Source organism: Pelodiscus sinensis, chromosome 12 (assembly GCF_049634645.1).
Source record: "Pelodiscus sinensis isolate JC-2024 chromosome 12, ASM4963464v1, whole genome shotgun sequence".
NCBI classification, from domain to species: domain Eukaryota; kingdom Metazoa; phylum Chordata; order Testudines; family Trionychidae; genus Pelodiscus; species Pelodiscus sinensis.
The window spans coordinates 3,904,191-3,922,313 of record NC_134722.1 but is presented as its reverse complement, the minus strand read 5'-3'; the positions used below and the strand labels follow the sequence as shown (position 1 = coordinate 3,922,313).

At 46.1% G+C, this 18,123-nt stretch overlaps 1 protein-coding gene across 9 annotated transcripts in view; it reads left to right on the top strand.

Moving 5' to 3' along the window:
* The first annotated feature begins 351 nt into the window (after window positions 1-351).
* Window positions 352-18,123, top strand: part of ZC3H18 (zinc finger CCCH-type containing 18) — a 67,544-nt gene continuing 49,772 nt past the window's right edge. For 3 of the 9 annotated variants that reach the window (XM_075939896.1, XM_075939894.1, XM_075939895.1), the window contains exons 1-3: window positions 355-482; window positions 10,486-11,084; window positions 16,905-16,989. In XM_075939896.1, coding sequence (XP_075796011.1) covers window positions 10,500-11,084; window positions 16,905-16,989 — 670 coding nt within the window. In that variant the 5' untranslated portion in view covers window positions 355-482; window positions 10,486-10,499. Of the gene's footprint in view, window positions 483-835; window positions 953-10,485; window positions 11,085-16,904; window positions 16,990-18,123 lie in introns of those variants that run through there. The other 6 variants (XM_075939898.1, XM_075939897.1, XM_075939893.1 and 3 more) reach the window with 4 other exon arrangements.

The window sequence follows — 18,123 nt, the reverse complement described above, 5'->3', positions numbered from 1 at the left end:
TTCACACAGACACACACACACACCCCTTTCTCACACACACACACCCCTTTCACACACACACACACACACACCCCTTTCACACAGACACACACACACACCCCTTTCTCACACACACACCCCTCTTTCACACCCACCCCTTTCTCACACACACACACTCTCTCTCTCACACACACACACACCTTTCACACACACACACACACCCCTTTCTCTCTCTCTTTCACACACACACAGACAGACACACCCCTGCTACCCCCCCCCGCGCGACACGCAGCCGCGGCCCCTTTAAGGCCGGCCGGGCGGGCGGGGGCGCCCCGCCGCGAGAGGCTGTCGCGTACCGATGATGTCACACAATGGCCGCCCCGCGCCGCCGCCGCGCGTAGAGGCCCCGTCCCGCGCCGCGAGCCGGAGCCGCCTCCCCCACCCGCCTCGGAGGCGCCGCCGCCCCCTCCCCCGCCCCGCGCGAGCCGCCCGCCCCCGCCCAGGTGAGCAGCCGGCGGGCGGGGGGGGGCTCCAGGGAGGGGCTGGGCCCTTGGCGCGGGGCGGGCCCCACATGGGGGCCCCGCTGGGGGGAGGGGTGTGGCTCGGGGGGGCCCTTCCCCCGGGGGTGGAGCAGCACCGGGTGGGATGCGGCCCCTCCCCGGGGGGGCTGGAGGGGGACGCCCTCTGGGGTGAACGTGCTGGAGCCCCCCCCCCCCCGAAGCGAGGGGAGCAGACTGGCCTGCCCCTGGCTGGGGCTGTTGTGGGCTGAGCCCGGGGGGGGGGGGTCTGCGCTGCCTGCCCCCGGTAGATCCATGGGGGATCATGGGCTATTTAAACTGCACAGCTCGTGCGGGTTCTGATAGGTGCAGGGAGCGAGGGGGGGGAGACCTTTCAGGACAGTCCGGGGAACACGCTTGGAAACGCAGGTGCCGCGCTCTGGGCTTTTAATGGATAATGTTCTGCATCCGAACCGGTGCGTGCTTGGTTTTTTTGTCACTGCTATTGAAATTGCATATGGGGATTTGTTATAGGATGGGTTTTGCATATTAGGAACATGTGTGTTGTATTTCTGAACTCAGAAATTAGATGCGCTAACCCTTTTGCTTAGAAAAGTAGTCTTTGCAATACATCCACACCCTGCTAGGTTGTTTCATAAGAACTGCCAGACTGGGTCATACCTAAGGTCCAGCTAACCCAGTATCTTGTCTTCTGCCAGTGGCCAATGCCTGGTGCTCCAGAGGAAATGAACAGAACAGGTAATCATCAAGTGAATGCAGTCACATATACCAAGACCTAGAGTGTGAATTCTTTCTCCTGATTCTCATGGGGTTTGTCTGGAGTAAGGAAGAGATCTTAACCTCTTCCAATCATAAACTCTTACTACCTATCTTGTTCAATTTATTTTAACAGAATTTAACTCTAAAATCTAATTATTAATGTGAATGTGCTTCATAAGCTTAATGAATTCATTTATTCTCTGTAGCTAACCTGATGTCCAATAGTTCAAAATGGGAATTCCACAGGTTCAGTACTAGAAAAGCTTTCCATGGCCCAAGAATAGGTAGAAGTAGACTAGAAGAGACCTCGAACAATTCTTTCAGCAGCCAGGAAGCTAGCTCTCCCATAACCTCCGAGCTCCAGTGGGGAGGGATGTCTTCTAACTGTTTCTTGCTCAACTTCCATTTTATGAGGAAGGTTCCTGCTCTCTTGAGTTTTCCTCTGCTGCTCAGAGCTTTCTGACATCTCCAGTATCAAATTGACCTATCTCACTGATTGCTCATGAAATTCCAGCTTTGAGATTGCCAATACCCTGGGCAGTTTCTGCTTTGCTGTAGTTTGGACAGCTCTTTGCAGTTGCAGAGATACTAGAGCTGAGGAAGACATTACTTTAAGGGCTTACACTTTGTTCATATTGGAAAGGTTTTCTTTTCAGTCATAATGGTTAAGCACCCTCCCTCCCCCTCCCCCTTTTTTTTTATAATGAAAGGTTGGGTTCTGTGGAAATTATTTACATTTGCCCAAGAAAGCTTTTCTGTTAGTCCTGGGAGACTGTATTTTTCAAACCTTTGTTTAAATAGATATTTGTGTATCTAGGACACAACTATTTTCAGCATGGTTACAGAAAGCATTCTGATGGCAGCAAGTTGCTGTTTTCAGCACCAGGTCAGTGGACTTGCTGCAAACAGATTGTTTTCTGCAATTGGTCAGTTTCTTGTTGCAGACAGAGCTTAACTTTCTGTAGATTTAATTGAATGTACTACTTAAACACTTGTACCTGTTAACTAGTTTCTGTGAAATACTCGTCAAATAGTGGGATTTTCCTTCTGTAGAAAGAGTTCTAGAGACAGATTTGGATTAACACCCTATTTTAAGACAGCTTGTCCAAAGAAGAAACACAAATCTCTGTCTTTAAAACATCTTTGTTATAACTGGATTCTGCCCTTCGAGTCATGTGCACAGCTCCTGTTGATTCCACTAGGATTTGCCTAGAGTAAGAGAGGACTGAATTTAGCCCTATTTCCTGTAAAAAGTATTGTCAAGGCCCCTGAGCCCAGAATGCTAACTCACTTTAAATTCCAGTGCTTTTATTTTCACTCTAGACTCTTTCTCTTAATTTGCTGTTAACTCCATACAATGATGTCAATAGTGTTAGTCGGAATCCAACCTTTGTGTTGGGTGTATCTGTCAAGATGTCCTGCAGTAACTGAAGAGCATGAGTAGCAACCTTAGGGCAGACTGTTTAAAAAAGCAGGGCACAAACCACAGATTGCATGAGAGTCCTATACTTAGTTTTCCTCAACCATTTATTAAGTATAAGCTTCTCACGCATCATAACAGCCTACTTGTGAAGTCACAGACAGTACTCTGATCTAACTCTCTATCCAGGTAAGCTTCCCATTGTGAATAGTCCCTTGCATTAAAAATCAAAACAAAATGTAGTATTGTATGCAGGTCCCAAGATATTAGAGGTAAGGTCGGTGTGATAATATCTTTTATTGGACTCAACTTCTGTTGATCAAAGACAAGCTGACCTCTGAAGCTCGACAGCTTGTCTGTCTGACCAACTGAAGCTGATCCAGTAAAAGTTATTACCCGTACCCCTTTGACAGTGTTACTTTAACAGGCGGCAGAAGTTGAGCGTGGTCTTTAGCACAGGACCAGAAGTTTAGATTTCCTGAGTTCTAATCTAGGCTCTGTTGCCTTGTGGAAGTTGGAGAGATTACCGGGTTAAAAATCATTTTTTAAAAAGAACATCCTTATGTTAGCAACAGTACTTTACTTTAATAAAGTGGGGGGAAATGTAAAATCTCTTCACTAGTTAAGCTGTTTTTTCTTATGGCATTGGTTTCCATTTCTAACTACTTTCATTGTGGAATTTCTCATGTCTAGCTCCAGTGCTATGTTTAACATTCAAAAGTGCAGCACAATATTTTTGGGATTTTTTTGTAAACATTTCTATTTGTTATGTTAAAGTAAACCTAAGTGGGATAAATGTGAACTGACTGCCTTTTTCACCTCTCCTCAGTAAGCAGATCCATTTTACTTACTATAAAAATTAGTATCACTTAAATGTCTTGCAGTGAGGATTAGTTCATATTTACATCCAAAAACCTACTTTAAAACAGGACTAAGTTTGCAAAGTCACACACACAGGAGTTAGGAAATGCCAGAACTACGGTTATCCCTGCAACCTTAATTCAACCGCCTCATGCATGTGTGTTCTGATAGTCTTTTATTGAATGATCACATTCTACTTTTTTCCCTCAGCACATGTGTATCATTCAGTGCCCAGGATAGACCTGCTCTGGGGATGAATCAGGACTATGTAGCGAATGAGGCTTTTTGTCTTTAGCACCCTTTCCTCAGGTATCACAGAACCGGGAACATATATCATGAATGAGGCCGGGGATTGCAGGAACAGAAGAATGTCACTATTAGAGAGCTGGGTTCTATCCCTGTCTGCCACAGAATTCCTGTGTGATAGTAGACAAGTCACTTAAACCAACATTTCCATAGGTAGCCATTGTGTGGCCTCATTTTCTGGGTACTAGGGATGTGAAAGGTTAACCAATAAGCATAACCCCTAGTGGGTGATGCTTACCGGTTCCAGTTAGCCATTAACGGGTGGGGGCTGGAGCAGTTGCAGTTGTCCACAGCTACTCCTGTCCACAAGGGGCCTGAGGGCCTCAGCAGCCAGGGGACCACTCCAGCCCCCTCCACTCCCACCCTCTTTAATTGGTCAATTTGTTAAACATATTTTTAACTAGTTAAACAATTAAACGGGATTTTACATCCCTACTGGGTAATCAAGATGGGACACTTCGGGACAGATTTCCTGAATGCTGAGCATTCACAGTTGCAGCTGAAGCCAGTGGGAGCTCGTCTCTGAAGAGGCAGATCCTTGGCATCTCAAATTGGGGGTACTACCTTAGTGCCACACTTTTCACCTCATCTTCTGCAGGCAAGTCAGGCTGTTTCCTCTCTTATGTTGCCTGACGTAGAGGCAGAAAGGCCGTGGCTTTGCAAGCACAGGGGAGAAGTCTCCTAGCTTTCAGTTCTGGGGCCTCAACCCTTGACAGCAAGGGGGTGTAATTGGAGGGATGAGCCTGCTCAGCCCCTCAACCTTGTGATGCAATATGCCCACAGAAGCCCTGAGCACAACACATGCACGGTCCAGTCTCATACAGGAACTGTGAAGGGATGCGTGCGGCATGCTCAGTGCAGAAGCTTTGGAGAACTCAGCCACCAAGTTCTAATACGTCTCTACTGAGCACGTGAACTAGATTTTTTTCAAAGACTTTATAACTTGGCCAAATGTGGGTGAATTCTCATGGGAACAGCAACAGGTACATCCCTGGCACCAGAACAATTCCCGCATCTAAAGCATGGAGGCATTTTCTTTAACCTGAGCAAAATCAACATCTTTCTGTAATCTCATTCTCAAAAACAACTGAAATGTTTTAGCTGAAACTTTCAAAAGAAAAAAAAACCCCACACACCACCTGATTCAGATGCTGAAACTGGTTAAAGTGTGATATAATGGCAGGCAACTGAAAACAGGATTTTCTAATGAAAAAAGTCAGGTGACCTTATGCAGAGGAGACCCCACCTATAAATTATGAAGTGATTTTTGAAGGTGAAGCGCTGTGCATTGATGGTAGACGTTAACTGGTTTATTGCCACAAGTTCTCTAACTATGTGTGTGGATTGGCAGTTCTCTTTTTGTTTTGTTTTTAATATTTGTATTTCTCACCAATATGCTTTTAAACCCAGTCATAAACTAGGCCAATTTTGTAACACAAGGTTCAGAGTTATTCCTTTTCTTTGAACAGATCTGTTTAATTCACCTCCGCTGTATAAGTAAGGCTTTCAGCCAGTCGCAGTGCATCTCTCTGTCTTCCATAATACTGCCTCAGATAAGTTGTTGTGGCCTTAGCACAGCTTCCTCACCAGCTTTCCCTCCAGTCGTCTGGACCTGTTTGGGGAATCTGAGAACTCAGAGACAAGTTTGTCATCTAGGGCCTAGGCATCTCCACTTCTGCCAGGGCGGGGTTGATTGATGTGGAGGGGTGGTAAATGCTGTCAGTGTAAACTGCGTGGAGTGAAAATAAGACTGGAACTTTAACTAACCTTCCTTTCCCTGAATGAACAACAGTTAATGGCCTACCCAGAGAATGGTGGCCACTCCTGTTCCATGTTAGTATAGGAGGTAATCAATCGTTCCCCACTTCTTCCCTGCTTCTAGCCTCACCCTTGTGATTCTTGTGGTGAATTTCCTTGATTTCCATATCATTGCATGTAGCTTAATAATCACAATTGTTCTCCTTCCTTGGTCTGGGCATCGTTTTTCTATTGTACTGGTGAGCTGAGGCAGAGGGATGGCCAGGGAGATTGATCAGCTGACGGAAGCGATGACCCTCTGTATATCCACATAACAGCAGGCAGTGAGAGCTTCCCATGTGCGCTGCCTCATGAAAGGAGCTTGAGAGATGACCTAACAGAAGAGGTTTGAGGCAGGTTGCTGAGGATCAGTATGGGGACACTTGCAATGCTGCTGCTGGGAAGCAGGACATACATCGTGAATGAACGTGAGCACTCACCTTTGTGAAGGTTGTCCTTAAAGGCAGCATTGGTTTTCTATACATTTGTCCCTTTCAATCCTTGATTCAACAGGAGAGAGAGGCACTAGAATTGGGTTGTGTTCTTGTTGTAGTTCTAATAACAGCCAGCAGAGGAGAATGTTTGTATTTAGCAGTTAAACTGATGATCAAATGAGTGCAAGCACATTTTCTCCTGCTCCCGTCACATCCTCGAACTTGCATTCTCTTTGTAAACAGCTTATTTGCAGCAAGACAGAAGACAAAACATTCCCCTAACTCATCTTTTCTGGACAGTTTGTACCTTTCTACAGGCCGGTGAATGATGACCTTTTATGTGAGATGTAACAAATGAAAAGAAAATTGCCATACATGTGCTGGCAAAGGGTAATTTCTAAGGCAGTTAGAGAATTAAAATGTTCATAGAACTGTTCTTACAGAAAGTAACAAGTTGTACCAGACATTGGAGTTCAGCATCAACCTTCCCATGTTTTGCAAAGCATATCTGTTCCATAATGTGCCTAACTGCCCAGAGATGCAATTAGCAGAAGGCAATTAGCTATGTGTTTGTTGAGCTTTTAAGTTATTAACAAAATCACAAACGTGGTCATTTGGGAAAGCTCTGTATGTTGAGAAACACAGGACCAAAATGTGACACTCCCATAATCTCAGTGTTAAACTGGGATTGAGAGCAATCTGTGCAGAGGGGGCTGCTGGAAGAAAGCACAAAAACAAAAGGGAGGACGACTAAGTCTCCTTTGTTCCTGTTTTTAACAGATGGGGAAATTGAAAAATCCAAATTAAGCAATTTGCCCAAGGCAACATAGCGAATCAGTGGCAAGGACTGGAATGCCAAAGTTCCTGGCTTTCTATCCTGTGCTCTAACTACTAAGCCATGTTGCTTATAACCACTCTTCCTGCCCGATTTCATTGCTGAGATCCCAAATTCCATAATAATCAGCCAATGTTTGTTGTTTAAAATTCTGACTGCTTTTTTTTTTTTTTTTCAGCCTTAAATATCTGTTTAGATTTTATGGCAGTCTGTTCAACTGCTAGTGATCTAGCATACACCGTCATAGCTTTTTGCCTATTCCCAAGGTAAATGTCAGCCTTTTTTGCTATAATCTGGATCAAAGAAACTTGCTAGTGAAGAGTAAGTGAGTTAGTTGTGGATCAGCAGAGGACACAGCTGGCTGCCGGTGGTAACTTTTTCTTCACACAGAGGCAGAATGAATAGATATAAACTGTTTGAAGAAGATGTGGGCTTAGGGAAGGTCCCTTCTGCTTTGTTTAATATAATATTTTGTATAGATAGCATCTTTCACTTGAAGATCTTAACTGTATTTGGTGGAAAATCTGGCACTTCATGCGGCACTTAACTACAGCTGTTCCACCACCCGCTAACAAGCGTTCGGGGGGATCAAAAATGGATAAGAATCAGATGAGTTAAGCATGATGCATAGTTTGGAATAGAATCAATCTGAGGGGAATTTTAGTAAAACTGGTTTGCAATCTCATGATTTTTCTTTTTGCTATAAAGGTACCTTAACGCACCTAATACTAGTTCTCCTCTTGACTTCTAACTTCTGCCTCGTGCCCTCCCAAAGCTACATTACTGTAGTACGCTTTCACACAGAAAAGTCAGCATGTGCACATGTGTACGTCTATATAAAATATTAATGGTGAATTTAGGACTTGGGGATGCATCCGGTTGACAGTACTGGGGACATAAGAGCTCTGTTTAATCACACTGGAGGTACAGGCTGGAGAATTATACGACAAGCTTCCCTGTGCTACGCCTTTGCTTCCCCAGCATTTTGGAGCAGTAACCTCTATATTCTGTTTAGACCCATGCTCATTCAGTCCTTGGTTTCTTCTGGGACTGCCGACTGATGCCAGTTATGGCATGTCTGGTGATATGTTCTTTGTTCTCTGGGCTAAGGCAACTGCATAGAGTACCAACAGCTATCAGATGAGAACAACTTAACCTGGGGTCAGAGGACTTAGATCTTATTAGTAGTTCCCTGGGCCGTCCAGTCCCTTATAAGTCAGTCTTCTCCTTTCTGGAACACAAATGCGTTTGATGTATTGGTTCTGAAATACCTTCTGCCTTGCTTCTTGTCATTACTGTACTTATCTTTTCTATTACAAGCAGAGACCTAAATGTTCATATTGAACAGATGGGAAAAAAAGATAGAATGCAACACATAGATATATCTGAAACTGAAATATTTACCTACAAATATTTTAGATACAGTGTGTTGTTACGTAGAGGGAGTGCGAGTTAAACATAGTTTTGCATTCTAAATTTAACTTGATAAACTTCTTACTAATTTGGCCCAGTTACACATTCGAGCTGTTCTTGTTTTGTCTTTGCTGTGGCCAATATGTATAGCTGCTTTTACTGGCGCTTGTTACAAGCCGTGTTCCTGGTCATCGCAAGAGCTGTACCACCACAGCTCCCAGTTACTTCAGATAGCTTTTTTGGAACTGAACACTTCTGAAATCAGGTCTTGTATGTCTAGAGTTTAGGTATCTCTGGTAGGGGTGTTATATTTCAATTAATCAGCTAATCAAGTAGTCGATGGAATTTGTGAAGAGCTTAAAAAAGATCGCATCAAACTTAAGTGATTGGGCAACAAAATGGCAAACGAAATATAATGTTGAAAATGTAAAGTAATGCACATTGGAAAAAATAATCCTAACTATATATACCATATGATGGGGGCTAATTTAGCTACAGCTACTCAAGAGAAAGACCTTGGGGTCATTGTGGATAGTTCTCTGAAAACATTCACTCGGTACGCAGCGGCAGTCAAAAGAGCAAAAGGGATAGACTATCTTATTTCCTCTATTTAAAGGCATGGTACACCCACATCTTGAATACCGTGTACAGATGTGGTCGCCTCATCTCAGAAAAGATATATTGGCATTGGAAAAGGTTCAGAAAAGGGCAACAAAAATTTAGGGGTTTGGAGCAGGTCCCATATGAAGAGAGATTAAAAAGACTTGGATTTTTCAGCTTAGAAAAGAGGAGACGAAGAGGGGATATGACAGGTCTATAAAATCATGACTGGTGTGGAAAAAATGAACAAGGAAAAGTTATTTACTTATTCCCACAATATAAGAACTAGGGGTCGCCAAATGAAATGAATAGGCAGCAGATTTAAAACAAAAGGAAGTTTTTCTTCACTCAGCGCACAGTCAACCTGTGGAACTCCTTGCCAGAGGATGTGGTGAAGACTAGGACTTTAACAGGGTTCAAAAAAGAGGTAGATTGATTCCTGGAGGTTAGGTCTATCAATGGGTTTGAGCCAAGATGGGTAGGAACAAGATCCCTAGCCTCTGTTTGTCTGGAGATGGATGACCGGGGAAGGATCACGTGATGATTACCTGTTGTGTTCCCTCCCTCTGGGTCGTCTGGTATTGGCCACTGTCGGCAGACAGGACACTGGGCTAGATGGACCTTTGGTCTGACCCCGTATGGCCTCTATTATGTTCTAATTTCCTTCAAATCCTTGACTAGTTAAGGGGGGCACTTGCTATCCCGCTGCGCCTCTCCCTTTGAAATGTACAGGAGCTGTGAGCGGCTCCTGTATATTTCAAAGGGAGAGAGGTAGCAGGAACCTGTGTCAGTCCCTGCTGGCACAGGTTGCCCTCTGTGCCTTTTCCTTTGATATGTACCAGAGTTTCAGGCAGCTCTTGTACATTTCAAAGGGAGAGGAGCACCAGTCAGACCAGCCTGAGCAGGACTGTTTCAATGGCCACTTGTGCTGTTTCCCCACTGCCCTCTGCGGAGATGGTGCTGAGGGGAACCAGCTTTTAAGTCAGCTCCTTAGCGCTGCTCCTGCTCTCCCCCTTACTGCCTCTCTCTGATAGAGGCAGCAAATGGGGGGAAGTGATTAGTCGAGTTCTTACTCGACTAGTCGCTTACATGCCTGATATCTGGGGTGGAACGCCACAGCCGTTTTACACCGACAGGGTTGTCTGCCGCTTTTAGGAGCAGATGTGGAAAATAACTTCTCCAGATGAAACAAGCGAAGAATAATTTTCGTAGACAATCGTTGGGCTTTTAACCAGGTCTGGTTAGGTCCTCTATTTTACAAGTCATCCCAAAGCTGAAGCATGGCACCACGCTGAGGTTCTGGTTAAATATCCTCTTTGAGGGACTAGTACCATGCCTTTTCATGCAGCGCCTGGAATTTTAGGGGAAGGTAAGGTCTATCCAAGTAGTGATCTGTCCTGACCCTGTGTAGCTTGGACGAGCAGTTGAAATCCTAGTCCAAGGTGGTATCTCTGCATACACAAAGTGTATAACTAATCAGTCTGGGACAATACTCAAATAAGCATGAGTGAGGGGGGCAGTTTTTGTTCCACGTCCTAAACATATTTTGTTTGCCCTTTGCAGACTAGCAGGTACTGATGGATGTTTCCGACAGCCCTGAGCAACACCCTTGCTCTCCGGAGGAGGAGGACCAGCAGCTCTCGGATGACGAAATCTTGAAAGAGAGCGGCTCCGATCGGGAACTGGATGGAGAGAGCCATAGCAACCTCCTGGAGAAAGAGGAGGATGCAGTCAGGGGACTGAGTCATGGGGAAGAAGAGAACCACTCGGATGAGGAGGACCACTTAAGTGAAACCAAGTCTCAGGACTCTGACAATAATGAGCAGAGCAGGGAGCTAAAGATCTCCCTGTGTCACAAAGAGGAGGAGGAGGACCGGACAAATGACCTTGGAGATGAAGCATCCTCTGTCACTCGGGAACTGGATGAGCATGAATTGGACTATGATGAGGAGGTTCCCGAGGAGCCAAGTGCGGCTGTCCCAGAGGATGAGGCTGAGAAGGCAGGAGGTGAGGATGACGAGGAGGAGGAGAAGGGAGACGATGCACCCGAGGACGAGAAGAAATCTAACAGTAAAAGCGATGACGAAAAGGATGGCCAGGAACCCCTCAAAGAGAAGAAGAAAGAGGAAGATGATGGAGAAATTGATGACGGGGAGATTGATGTAAGTTTGGGTTATCCTCAGAAAGAGGGAATTCAGGGAAGCTCATGTGGGGTGGGGAAATCAATTGTTGGCTTCAGAATTAGCAGGTCCTTAGGCTGTCTGCTCTTAACGTTTGTCCTGTTTTAGGTGAATATTTACAGTAGCTTTTTGGACATAATTTATGGCGCTCTAACTATCCATCCCTCTCAAGCTCAGCATGCCTCAGCATATCTAAGGGGGATATGATAGAGATCTACAAAATCATGACTGGTGTGGAAAAAGTGACCAAAGAAGAGTTACTTACTCTTTCTCATAACGCAAGACCTAGGGGTCATCCAATGAAATTAATAGGTCGCAGGTTTAAAACAAACAAAACACAGTTTTTCTTCACTTAGCGCACAGTCAACCTGTGGAACTCCTTGCCAGCGGATGTTGTGAAGTCCAATTCAATAACAAGGTTCAAAAAACTACTAGATAAATTCATGGAGGATAGGTCCATTAATGCCCATTACACAGTATGGACAGGAATGGCATCCCTAGCCTCTGTTTGTCAGAAGCTGGGAATGAGTGACAGGGGCTGGATCACTTGTTGATTATCTGTTCATTCTTTCTGGGGTACCTGGCGTTGGCCACTGTGGGCAGACAGGATCCTGGGCTAGATGGACCTTTGGTCCAACCCAGTATGGCTGCTCTTATAAATGAGGTGCTCACTTCTGAAAAGGGAAGCCTAATATGTACTTAATTGTGACTTCAGTTGCTATGTTCTGTGGGAAAGCCTGTTGCACACGACATCTGTAAAGAAATCTCAAGTAAACTTGATGCTTATCAAGTGCACAGCATCACCGGAGTGTCAGATTTCTACTTTTGCTCATAAGAACATCAGAATGACCATACTCGGTCAGACCAAAGGTCCATCCAGCCCAGTGCCCTGTCTGCCGACAGTGGCCAATGCCAGGTGCCCCAGGGGGAGTGAACAGAACAGGGAATCATCCAGTGATCCCTCCCCGTTATCCATTCCCAGCCTCTGACAAACAGAAGCTAGGGACACCCTCCCTACCCATTCTGGCTAATAGCTATTGATGGACCTAAGCTCCATGAATTTATCTAGCTCTTTTTTGAACTCTGTTAAAGTCCTGGTCTTCACAACATCCTCTGGCAAGGAGTTCCGCAGGCTGACTGCGCTGCATGAAGGAAAACGTTTTGTTTGATTTAAACCTGCTACCTCTTAATTTCACTCGGTGACCCCTAGTTCTTATGTTACGCTCACAAAGGACTTTTGGATGATGCTAGCACCATGTTAGTTAGCCACATTCTAGGTGCTTGTAAGCTATGCCCTCACTCGTACGTTGTTAGCCTACCAGGCTGGAATGGCTCTTGCAGATGGACCATGTGGCATGACCTCTTTGTGCTAGGCACTGTACAAACAACATAACACACGTAGCTGGCAATTGGAGTAAGTTGTTGTCTGCCGCTTTGGTGGTGCCCGCTCCCTGTGAGGACTGATCGGAGTTTGTACACAGAAAGGCCAAGTGATGAATCCCATTAGGAACACACTTACTTAGTACAGCAACACTCTTCAGTCACCCTGTGTACAACTGCTTCCATTTTACAGATGGAGGAGACTTTCTCAGCACCACAGAGTAGGGACTAGAATCCTTCCTGTGGGTTTAGACCTCACTTCCCTGTGACTACTAGGAGCGTTAGGCAGCATTTAAATTATAAATGCAAAGTGGCTAGTATTAATTCCTGTCAGAGACCCAAGTGCAGTTTCTTGCCTCTGTTTCTTGTTCCCCATGCAACAGGTACAACTGGGCAGGGAAAGTTTGTCACTGCAGCATCTCTCAATTAATCAAGCAAGGAAACAGTGAGTTTGGAAAGTAGTAATTTCCAGTCCTACTCAGCCAAGGAAGATTATCCTGACTGGAGAACTTGAAAGTCAGGGTGGGAAAAGTAGGATGTTCTCCATTGAAGACTAATGGAGAGGAAGTTAATTGGAGGAGACAAACAAAATAATAGTCTGTCATTTCATTTGGCTTTCCAGTTGGGCTGAAGCTGGCAGTGACGTTTCCTGGAGAAGAGGTTCATATCTCAGTGGAAACTATGGTAGACCAGCATTAGCTGAATTTAGCATAGATCCCACATTATGCACTGATGTCTGGCTGAACTCCCCCTATTGGTGGTAAAATGTTCAGGACATGTTGGTGAATGACAGAGGGTTTAGCTTATTAGAGCTTTGTCTAAAAGACCTCAGGTTTTTTTTAATCCAGTAGAAGTGCAGGAAAAAAAATTGATCTTTTCTGCATTGGCCACTTGTCCTCCTGTTTGCTTTAATCTGCTGAACGACTCAGTTCCTAGCCAAAGATCAGAACAAAACTTTTCACACCCCACTCAGCAATCCTCTGACAATATCTTGAGTTTTCTTTGTTGGTTTAATCCCATTTTGCTTTGGCTAAATAAGTGGTCAGGATCATGTATGTGATGTTTTCCTCAGTGGAAGATGATCTGATAAAATCCATGATATATTTTCAACTGTTCTGACTCAGTTTCATTGTAGGTTAGACATAGCTGTGTAATATATTACCGGAAATCCTTAGTCTGGGAGAACCCAAGCAATTAAATGTACTAGATCCCTAAAATTTTAAAATAAATTTTTAACATGCTTCTTAATACAATACTAAATCTTTCCTCCTGATTCATAGGAATTCCTGGGACCTCTGTGCACACTAATATTCAAGACGAACTTGCACTCTGAATGGCTTTCATACATTTGCTTATAACGGAGATCCCAGCTGTCTAATTCTGTGTGGTCTAACAAGAATCAAATGCTTTCCCTTTTGTTCAAGCACTAGCTTTGCAAAGATGTCATACAGTTCTACTGAAAGGAACTGAGTTAAGCTGGCAATACCATTCACATTCTGTTGAATGCAAGACCCATCTCTTTTTTTATGGGGGGAAAGGGAGGGTTAATTTGTTTGCAGTTTATTCTGTTTACAGACTTTTTTAGCTTGATGGAGAAGAAAAGCTAGCACAAGATTTAAATGTGTGCCCCATTTGCAAACATTTTTCAAAATGAGCTCTGGCCCAAAGTAACTGAGAGATGGTGCAATGGGTCCCTGGAGAGCGGGGTTATCCAGTGCCAAGCAGAGGTTTCCCCTGGTTTCCAGGTGTAACATGGCTAAAAATACGTAAAACGTTTTCCTTATAAGTTTTCCATGTAAGGAAGCATTGTAGTTGTTACAGCAGGGGTGGGCAAAAGGGACTCTGTGGGCTAGATCCGGCCCGCCAAACAAGTTGATCCAGCCTGTGGAGGCCCTGCCACTCCCTCTACCCCCAGGCCAATCAGGGTGGGGGGAGACTGTGCACTACCCCACCCCCCAGCCCTGATTGGCCTGGGGGCATAGGGGAGTGCGTGAAGTCTGCTGAACCCCTTGCCGGGCAGGAGAAGTTAAAGTCAACCGCCAGCTGCTGCTCAGCTGGCGGTTGACTCTAGGCACGGCGCTCCCTTGCAGGGCGGGGGTAGGAAGCAAGAGACTTCTTGTGCTCCCCCTCCCCAGGCCCTGATTGACCTGGGAGCAGCCGGGGGAGCACATGAATTCTCCCACCGCCAGGAGCACGGCTACCTAGAGGGAACTGCCAGCTGTTCTGAACAGCTGAAGGTTCTCTTTGGGGAGCGCGGGGAGAGCAAAGACTTTGCGCACTCCCCACCCTGAGACCAACCAAGGTATGTGAGTGGGGAAACACGGAAGTGTCCTAGCCCCGCCCCTTCCGCCTGAGGCCCCACCCCTTCTAGGGCAGCCTCACGGCCACTTCAGAAATTTCTGAGGCAGTCCCCAGTCAAAAATCTTTGCCCATCCCTGTGTTACGGGGATGTTATGATTGCCAATGGTCTATGAAGATGTTCCACAATGTGAAAATATTGTAGGGAAGCTGAGAGAGACAAGTGAAGGTTCCAGTACCTTCTTGGGCAGGGCTACACTACAGTCAGGAGAATGCTTTCCAGAATGGGTAGACAGACACACACAGTAGCTCTGCCTGAGCTGGCGTGCTAAAAATAGGAGTGTAGCCATGGGTCACACGGGCAGCAGCTTGGGCTTGCTACTTGAGTATGTACCCAGGATGTCCATGCGTGTTTGTCGATAGGTGGCTAAACTGAGCTATTGCTCATGCAGCCAGTGGCTACCCTGCTACTTTTAGCATGCTGACTCCAGGAGAGTGGGCATGTGTCCGTCTGCCCAAGCGAGGACTCATGCTCCCAGCTGTCATGTAGAGAAGCCCTTAGTCGCAACTGCGGCTGCTCTTGAGAGCCAAAACCCCTAGTGCCTTTGACGTCCCAGGTCACGTGGCCCATTTCCTTCCCCCTTGACCTGACAGATCCAAGTGGCTGAAAGTTTTTTCCAAAAGCATTTCCCTGGAGAAGAACAGAAGCCGCCTCTGTGCAGCTACACTTGTTTTATTCTGGGGAGGTATATTTCATTTCACACATCTCGTTTTGAGGTCTAATCTTCCCAGGTGACTCATCTTGAAAGCAACTTAGGCAGCTCCTGTGCACTCCATCTTCCTAAGGTTCTGCCTGTGCACACTGGGTTTGTGCTGAGTTCCATTCTGAGCAGTGCTTTGTAGGGATCTAAGCAACGAGTCGACTAGCCGATAAGCAAAGGCTTATCGGGTAGTCAAGTGGGAATTCGACTAGTCACTTCCTCCCTCCCCTCCCCCCTTGCTGCCTCTGTCAGAGAGGCAGCAAGGGATGGGAAGCAGGAGCCGGTGCTGGTGGAGCACTGTCTCTGTGGGGAGCAGGGGAGGCACGGGCCAGTGGGAAAACTGCACAAGCGGGGATTGAAATAGTCCCACTCCTGCCGGGTCCACTGCTGCTCCTTTCCCTTTGAAATGTCCATTTCTCGTACATTTTAAAGGAAGAGGCACAGAGGGGAACCCCTGCCAGCAGAGACTGCTTTGCTCTGCTGTCCTAGGTTCCTGCTGCGTTGGTTCCCACTGCCTCTCTCCCTTGGAAATGCACAGGAGCCGCAGGGTCTTGTACATTTCTAAGGGAGAGGCAAAGCAGGATAGTGAGCGCCCCCCTTATTGACTAATCGAGTAGTCGATAGAAATTCCATCGACTCCTCAATTAGCTGATTAATCAAAATGTAACATCCCTACTTTGACTCACGCTGAACTCCTGAGCCCCCTGTTAAATAATAGAAGGGTAGGAATAGTGGGGCGGGGAATGTGTTTTACCTGCTGCAGCAGGGGTCTTTGAAAGCAACAGATTTAACTTCCTTCCTGCAAAGCTGTTTGTGAGATTCTGTCACTCCCCACTATAAAGAGGCACATTCATATGTATGTTATAATTCAGAAATTGTCTCCAGAACTTCTTGTGTAGGTTCTTGACATCTGTATCCACTCTCCTCACCAGTTGTTTCCGGCTGGTCTGTATGCAACACTGTGTCTCTTGTAATTGAACATGCATTTTTGAAGATATAAACTAAAGAGGAACTGAAGATAAATCAGTGTGATATTGCTCTATCGTTTTCCTAACATCCACTCAGGTTTGCCCCATTTTAAAACTTGAAAATGGGTGCAACATGGACTCTGAAGTCTGATCTCAATACTAAGATGCTCTTGATGCTTGCAAGAGTCCAGTCCTCCCTGGAACACTAGAATTAATACGCTTGCTCCCCTACATGAAGGTGCACAGCATGTGTCATGCTGCCGTGTTCCTGTTTGCCCCGGGATGCACATTCTCTGAAACTTAGGAGTTGCTGGCTTTGATTTTACTGTGAAAGAGTCGGTGGGTTTCATGACGACTTGACTCCATTAAGCATCTTTTGCTTCTGTGCCTTGCAGGATGATGATCTGGAGGAGGGTGAAGTTAAAGATCCCAGCGACAGGAAAGTGAGGCCACGTCCCACCTGCCGATTCTTCATGAAAGGTAACAACATGTTCAGCAGGAGGGATGGCATCAAGCTCTTTGCATCTTCTCTGGTTCAGTTGTGCAACTGTTCGACTACTGGTCACGTGAGACACGCTGCCCCAGGCATTACCCTAGATCAGTGGTTCCCAACTGCCAGGCCGTGGACCAGTGCCAGGCCGTGAACTGCTGGGCCGCAGTGGCTGCCAGATCTCAAGTTGGCTGTTCATGGCAGCTCAGCTCCAGCAGCTGTGGAGGCTGATTTGCCCGGGGCTCAGGCAGTGGCAGGAGGAGGGATAGTAGGAGGTGCCTCCCTCTTTTCACCCCCTCCCAATCAAGTAAGGTGGTGGCCCAGCCAGGACTCTGCACTCTCCCTCCCCCCTGCCTTTAACCATGGGGGCATGAGACGCGCTTGAGGAAGGAGTGTGCGTGCTGCCAACGGCCACTCCCCCAGCCCACGCAGCAGTAACGACCACGCTCCCTAGAGGGGGCAGCCTGGCTCTGGGGAGTGCAGGGGTGGGAGGTGGGGTCAAAGGATGTTAGGGCCTGGGAAGCAAGGGTCTGGGCTGGGTCTAGATCAGGGTTCCCAATCTTTTCCAGATGGGACCCATTTTGACAATTCAGGAAGACTTGGTGACCCAAGGCAATTCAAAAACGGTGGGAGGAAGGGAGGCAGAGCCACCTGGGGAGACACCTGGCGACCCTTTTGAAATGTAATGGCGACCCATAGGTTGGGAAACCCTGGTCTAGATGGACAGGTAACATTTTATTTGCATATTCATTATTTACATAATGAATATGCAAATATGCACACAAAATGTTATTGGCGCACCACAAGTTTGTGAATGGATTTGCCTGTCCACCATATAAAAAAGATTGGGAACCACTGCTCTAGTTCACCTTCCCTCTGCTGCCCCCCCGTCCCCGTCCCCGGAATAGCCAGATGCTGATTTTTGTCAGGGCCAACATGCAAAATATCTATCAACTTCTGCTTTAAGTGTGGGATGCCTTGAAATTACCACACCTTGAAATAAGAAATCCCTTCTGCCGTCATCTTCATGGTGGAAATATTGCTTAAAATGTTTTTCAGATATTACATTCTATGCGTTAGAGAGGAATAATGCTCTGTTCTGAAATGCAGAACGTTTGTTTAGA